Source organism: Xyrauchen texanus, chromosome 13, assembly GCF_025860055.1.
Source record: "Xyrauchen texanus isolate HMW12.3.18 chromosome 13, RBS_HiC_50CHRs, whole genome shotgun sequence".
NCBI classification, from domain to species: domain Eukaryota; kingdom Metazoa; phylum Chordata; class Actinopteri; order Cypriniformes; family Catostomidae; genus Xyrauchen; species Xyrauchen texanus.
This window is the reverse complement of record NC_068288.1, coordinates 26,562,697-26,570,580: the sequence shown is the minus strand read 5'-3', so window position 1 is coordinate 26,570,580 and position 7,884 is coordinate 26,562,697. Positions and strand designations below refer to the sequence as shown.

Here is a 7,884-nt window from a genome sequence, read left to right as displayed (position 1 = left end):
TCGAGATGCAATTAGAGGTTAATTGCAAAAGTAATCCGGAACGTGGCTAGTACACTATAGAGGCGGATCATAATTAACTCACCCGCACAAATTGCGTATTTTCCCTATCCGGCGGAAATGTGGATTGATTTTATTGCTAGATCACGCGTTATTGAGTTCATCACTGCCAATTGGTCATATAAGCGAGGAGGAAAGTTGCGTCTGTTAAACCATCAGATCAATGCACTGAATGATTGTTCATGAGGTTACAGAACATCGAGGAAATATTTTGTTTAATGCATAATTGAAACTGTTTAAACAGTCTTTCCAAATGCATTAACATATTTATTTTTACATTCTCCTGCCTTGCACTTAGTTATGTTATAGGCTACATGTGATTCATTTTAATAACTGGTTGTTGTGCCAAGAAATATGATGTTGTTTGAAATTAAGAGTAATTGAAAACATTTCACTCTGAATTCGGGTAGGCTAGGCTACTTGACGGTTTAATAAGAATTAATAAATAAATAGACATTTTCATTTAAAAACGAGACCACTCAAAATGAGGTGGAAGTTCATTCGCTCAACGGAAAAGTGATATTGTAAATATTGTAAATAGTGTTGCTGCATAATTCTTCTCAATGTCGGTCCATTGATATTGCGCAAAAGCCTATTCATACTTTTTTACTTTTAATTTTGAAGCGAAAAGATGTGCTGGTTTTCCTTATGCAAAGATTATATGATGTTAAATCTAATTAGATGTGTATAGGCTACAAATCACATATTGTCACATTTGTGAAGCAATAGCTCAGTTTCCATATATGTAGGCTACTTCTTTGTAAAGGCCGTGCAGTGCTTTCAATACGTTATTACGCATAGATAGGCTATTAAGTCAATGTGCCCCTCGCGGTTTGACCTCCTTTTTTATACAGCTGTGGCATTATTATTATAGGCCTAGCAAATAAGGCACAGATGATCAATAATTACATTTTTGAACATTAATAATCACAATAAACATTTCTTCCGCCAACTAGCATAGTTAATAGGCTCAAGTGTAAGATATATTTTAGATATGTTGACTTGGTGTATGAATATAGAATAAATAAATAAAATTAAAGGGGCCACAGGTGCGTTTATTAGCTATTTTATAACGTGGCTCAACAAGTCAGATTTTAGAGCTGGAGTGATTTTATTTATTTATTTGTGTTAAATTCAATAGAGTAAATCCTTCTCTAACATGATAAGCAAACATTTTCTCACTAAGCCAAGCTGGGCTATTGTTTTGCGCTCACCTTGCACGTGCGATTGCAGAAGAGGCGTCGCTAGAGGGCGGGATGAACACCTGTTTAAGCGCCCTGTCAGCTGCTCCGTGTTCGCCTCAGCTGCTACACGGAGGCGTTGCTATAGGAATATGCACATCTACTGCTGCCCCATCTCCCATTGGTCCGTTACGTTCTCTGGGTGGGACGCTCAGACGGGCCATGTGTATAAAGTGGTGCATTGCCCGTTTCAGTGCTTCAGTGATACTGCGTGTCAGTGGTGGACGATAGTGAAAAAACAAGCTCAAACCATCAATGAAACAACGTTGACAGCAGTCTATATAACTTTATAACCGACAGATATTAAAGTAGCGCGAGGCGGTGAAAAGATACGGAACCAGAAATTGCGGCCAGATTTCAGAACATCCTTCTTCGTGCTCCGCCGGGGCGTTCCACCAGAGGAACTTACTGTGATTTGTCACGCATTGTTGCCGCTCGTGTTAGCTGGTGACTCTGTAAACAACAGCATCAACATTCCACTGGACTCGAGAGGTAAAGTCTAACGTTTTCTGAACTTGACGCCTGAGTGCTGAGTGTGTAGTGGACTGCTTAAGACTTTTCTCGGCGTGTAAGGAAAGTTCTCGTCCCTACTTTGTTGCCTCCAGTCAGGAGACGGAACTTAAAGCCCGGAGGTGAAGAAGGATATTTGAAAGAAATCAAATACAAGACTCTTCGACACTTTTCTTCAAAGGACGATTGCTCTGAAACCACATGTCTCTGCTTTAGTACGGTGAAGCTAGGGCAAGACGGTTGGTGGTTTTGAATTCACGAGTCTCAAGTTTCCGCCGCCCTGGCAAGAGATATTAAAGCGTGAATTTGACCTGGTAGAAGTTGTCAACAAGAGAAGTTGCAGAGGCAAACTGGCAGGTGTACAAGTAAATTTACATGCATGGGCATACGCATCTAGCTGCACTATAAATAGAAGCCGTCTGAAGGACTAATCAGCCCATCTGTGCTCGTGCATATGTATTAAACCCGGGTCACACATTTTCATCATAATCCCGGTGAAACCCACACCTGTCGCTTTGGCTGTAAGGGCAGGAGTCGTCGCATGGACTGACATGGCCACCGATCTCGCCATGAGCGCAGATTTGCCCAACAGCCCTTTGGCTATAGAATATGTCAACGACTTCGACCTCATGAAGTTTGAGGTCAAGAAAGAGCCCCCGGAGGCCGACCGCTATTGCCACCGCCTGCCCCCGGGCTCGCTGTCCTCCACTCCCATCAGTACGCCCTGCTCCTCCGTGCCTTCCTCCCCGAGTTTCTGTGCCCCCAGTCCTGGGTCGCAGCCTGGTCAGAACCTCGGAAATGGCGTCATCAACAATAACAACAACAACAACAGTGGTGGCAACAACAACAATACCCAAAGCTCTTCGGGCAAGCCACAGCTGGAAGACCTCTATTGGATTCCGAACTACCAGCATCACATCACTCCAGAGGCCCTAAACCTGACCCCAGAGGATGCAGTGGAAGCGCTCATCGGTAATGCGCACCATCACCACCATCACCACCAGCCCTACGAGGGATTCCGCGGTCAACAGTACGTCGGAGAAGACCTCTCGGCGGCCACGAACGGTCACCACCATCCGGCGCACCACCACCACCACCACCATCACCACGGCCACCACACGCGCATCGATGACCGCTTCTCAGACGAGCAGCTGGTAAGCATGACGGTGCGCGAGCTCAACCGGCAACTGCGAGGCTTCAGCAAAGAAGAGGTGATCCGCCTCAAGCAGAAACGTCGAACCCTGAAGAACAGGGGCTACGCGCAGTCGTGCCGCTACAAGCGCGTGCAGCAGCGGCACATGCTAGAGAGCGAAAAGTGCACGCTCCAGAGCCAAGTGGAACAACTCAAGCAAGACGTGGCGCGCCTGATCAAAGAACGGGACCTGTACAAGGAGAAGTACGAGAAGCTGGCGAGCCGAACCTATAACGGTGGCTGTGGCGGCAACACTCGGGACCCGTCCAACGGCACTCACGGCAAAACCACTTCCACGGAATTCTTCATGTGAGAATGATTCTTGTTAAAAACCTTTTCCACATTAACGTATTCGGTTTTTTTGTTTTGTTTTGTTTTTTACCTAAATTTGTATTATTTTCATTGTGAATTTGATTTACAGTTCTTCCTATCTTAAAGACTCTGTACACTTGCATTACTGTACATACAGCGCAATACTTAAAGCTCACACTTCATTGTTTGTGTACTTATATTATTGCACCATAAAAGTCTTAAGGATAGTGTAATGTTAAGATTATCTTCGACAGATACTGCACGGACTTTTCTACTTCATAAGACCTCTGATCTAAATATGGGATCACACAAAACCTCCAAAGACACACCAGGACTCTGTAGATGCGTGTGTTGTTTCTTTTTTATTAATAAGCTAATGGCAATATCTGACATGTTTAGGGACACAGGTGCGTCGCTCAGTCATTAAACCGCTTCCGTGATTATGTTTTCCTTGTCTTAACAGAATGACGAGTCCTAATGGCAATTAGACTTAAGAAACTCCAGCTTTTGACGGGACTTTGGAAGAAACAATATTACTAAAACACTTATAAGCAAGCAAGAGAGATAGCAATACAGCATTTACTTCCCTCAATTTTGTCATGAACTGAGGTTTAGGGGACCTGTGAACTTCGAGGGCCCTCGAGCATTGCTCAAGTCTGCATTACCCCACCAATCCTGCATGCGGGACATGTATGGTACTCCAAACTCGCCAAGTACTTTCTATTTTCCCATACAGCACTTGGATGATGAAAAGCATGCCCTTAACCACTCTCTTATCTCCTTTTGTTCTCCCCTGTTCGACACAAACCGTATAGTTATGAGGAGCTCATGAGTTACCTATAAAATCACATGAAATCCGTTCTTATTTTTATTATTATAATTATTGTTATTTTAAAAGTACAGAATAAGGACTAACGAAGAAAGAAAAAAAACACAATTGAGCAAGAGTTTAAGAGTTATTTATTCCCACTTGTACATATGTAGAGGTCAATTGCTGTGTTAATTTACCTTTCTTTTTAAAGTCCTTCTTGCTTGATTATTTAAAACGTCTTAATAAAATGTTTGTATGTAATAGCATGCAAATGACGAAGATACTATCATCCTATTGAATACGTACAATTTCAAAAGAAGCCTACTGCACTATAATTCGAAGAATTGGGATTTATATGACATTTATTTTCCTCTGTGCTGATCGAATTGCTGTTCTGGTGGACATTGTTACTCGATCTAAAGTCGACCATAAAGTCCACCATAAACACAAGGATTCAAATTGCTGCTAGTTCTCTATGCACCAAATTCGAAAGCAATTAACACAAGTTCTGATTATGTGAATTTTGTACTTCAACATAAACTAATGTAGAAGACTGACTGGTAAGACGTAGACATTTTAATGACTAAAATCCACCATCTCTTTTAAGAAAGCTTTTTTATTATTCTTATTATTAATTATGAATGACAAAACATTTGACTTCAAATATGGCAGCCGACGGTAATAAGGCAAGGAGAGCTGGTTCAACTTTTTATGACAATGAAACTGTAAAAGAAAAAAGTATAAAAAAAAATCCTACGCTGTATCATGTAGCCTATTCGACTTTTAAGTTGTTGCCTGTTGTTTTGCATTGGAACGTTGGGATGATAATAGGCTTCCAAACACATTCAATTATTCTTGGTAGATGCCACAAGATTACTTATTCTAAAATAATAAAGGGACCTGCGTGCAAAGTTATTATACGCATTTGAACGTGATAATTTAAGATTGAAATATTGCCTAGTTCAGGGTGGATGGGGAAAAAAAATCAAATAGAACTTGCCAAAGTGGATTTCAAAATTATTTTATCTCTAGTCAGTTTTCAATCTATCTCCGTCCTGCGCATGCTTAGTTCCATAACAGATATCAAATTATGTCGCCCAGACTTCTAAAATAAGTCCCCCGCGTATAATCACTTACTTGGATTAATTTCTTCTTGGAATTCTCATCTGTTAACTTTGATTAAAAATTGTGGACTAAATTATGATGCAGTTCGGTATGGAGCAATCTCTCTGTTTATTGGTCTAATTTGAGGCACCGCAGCTCGAGGTTACATCACCACATATGCTGTCCTGTGTGCTGTCTTATGTAAAAAATGAAATAAAATGAAAAACTGTACATAGCCTATCATTTCTATCGAAAAATATAAATGTCCTTATGTGTCAGTATGTCCAAACCAAAATGTTTCAAAATGGAATGTTGTTCAGAATCTTGTTTTCATAATGTTTAATAAAAAGTTCTGTCAAACGCTTCGGTTTGTCTCCATGTGAATCAACAAGTGTCTTTTGGTGGGTAGTAGGCCTATAGATAAATGAAATGTCTAGTTAAATAACAACATTAATTTTCCCCAATGATATCTATTAAGCTTAATGTTATGTTATAAAAATGGGAAAATAAACGTTATATCTTTTAAAACACCATGCTTCACTGCACAGAATGCATATTTTAAAAAGGAAACACTGCTGTTTCAAACAGATCAGATATTGTATTACGTCACGTTTCAATAAATACTAGTTCTTGTGATAGACATTTATATTCAATAGGCCTAATTCATTTTAATTATTGTTATAGGCCTAATCAAGTATGAGGGCTAAATCCCAAAGTGGCATATACAAGTTTGTTTTGTTACGTGGATCTATAACTTATTATTTCTTTATTTTATAATTAAACAGTTTTGTTTTGATTTAGACATTTCATTTTTAATTGGATGCAAGGCGAAATATGGGCGAACGCATAAACATTGTGGAGGTGAAATGGAAATGTTTTTTTTAAACTGTTAAATAATAATAATTAGGCCTATTATTATTATTCGTAAATACCTCGCATTTGAAATGGAGAAAAAAGACATTTAAATAATGTTGGGTGGAACTAAACTGTTTCAAAAGAATCATTCGATTTCTTTTCTTTTTTTTTTTTTTTTTTTTTTTGGTGGCTCGCGATCACTTTTTCGTTTACTCGATTAATAAAATTGAGACTTTAAATATTTATATGTTATGATAATGCCGCGAACATTTGTTACAACATTTTTATAATGGTAAACGTTAACTTATGTACCTGCTCTCAGTTCCTACAAGACCGCTATTTACTTCATCAAGGCATTCAGGATTTGCGACAGATCCCAGAAAAATCTTACAATGAAAGAATGTTTCTTTGTTGGTAATTATTTCAAACAAACCAAAAAAAACTAAAAAAAAAATAAAAATCTTCATTTGGATTGATATACCAGAATTAACGGCTCTGTAAAACGTAACTGAAACAAGTCTTTATGACGTTAACAGGATGGAATTCATTTGTGACAATTCTGCATCTTCCAATTGCGAATTTAATTTTCCATACTGTTAAAAGTCTGTCTATCGACCACTTGCAGATTTTTAAGACAATGACAGCAAAGAGGATTGAGACTGTGTGAAAACAGAAACAGCCAGTTGGTTGCCCAACTTGAGTGTTTAGGGCGGATTTTGCACCTGTTGTTGTTGCATCAGTAAGGCTTAAGTAAATGGTCAGTCTCCAAGTGTTCCACTTAATCTCTGCTGCTTCTGGCATTTTTTTCCACAGTATCACTGCCTGCAAAAAGAGAAAGTGAGGGAGGATCGCCTGTAGTTCTCTGAAAAGAGGTGTCTAATAGTGGTTGCCTAAATAAAGCATAAACATTTCCTCTCTCTCACTGTTTTGATTGATTGATTGATTGATTGATTGATTGATTGATTGATTGAAAAAATACTTTCAATTATAATATTGCAATATGTAAGTCATGATGATATAGAGCAATGAATTAATGAATATACTGAAGAGTGTGACAGAAGAGTAAGACCACCTTTCCTGCATCCAGAAGTCAAACAGCTTTCAACAGAGCTGCTTTAAAGGTAAAGTTCTCCCCAAAAGGAAAATTCTCTTATGATTTACTCACCCTCCTGGCATCCCAGATGTGTATGATTTTCTTTCTTCTGCAGAACAGAAATGACAGAAGAATGTTTCAGCTCTGTAGGGCCTCACAATGCAAGTGAATGGGTGCCAAAATTGGGAAGCTCCAAATTCCACATAAAGAGAGCATAGAATTAATCCATATCACTCCAGTGGTTAAAGCCATTTGTTCAGACACGATATGATAGGCAGTGTGGGTGAAAAACATCCATATTTAATTACTTTCTATAATACATTTTCCTCCCTGCTCAGTAGGTGGTGATATGAAAGAAGGATGTGAATCACCGACAACAAAAGGAGAATGCAAAAGTGAAAGTGAAGTGGACATTAACTGAGAGGGAAGAGAATATATAGTAAAAACGGAGCAACATATTGATCTGTTTCTCACTCACACCCATCATATCGTTTCTAAATATATGGATTTAACCACCAGAGTCATCGGAGTTACTCTTATGTTGCCTTAATGTGGATTTTGGAGCTTCAACATTTTGGCACTCATTCACTTACATTATATGGACCTACAGAGCTGAGAAATTCTTCTAAACATCTTTGTTTGTGTTCAGCAGATGAAAGTCATACACATCTGGGATGGCATGAGGGTGAGTAAATCATGAGAATTAAAA

At 39.1% G+C, this 7,884-nt stretch overlaps 1 protein-coding gene across 1 annotated transcript; it reads left to right on the top strand.

Moving 5' to 3' along the window:
- Window positions 1-1,524: 1,524 nt before the first annotated feature.
- On the top strand, window positions 1,525-5,582 carry mafaa (v-maf avian musculoaponeurotic fibrosarcoma oncogene homolog Aa). Its single transcript, XM_052141205.1, has one exon. It carries the CDS (start codon window positions 2,360-2,362, stop codon window positions 3,311-3,313), a length of 954 nt encoding a protein of 317 aa, XP_051997165.1. The 5' UTR covers window positions 1,525-2,359; the 3' UTR covers window positions 3,314-5,582.
- Window positions 5,583-7,884: the final 2,302 nt, after the last annotated feature.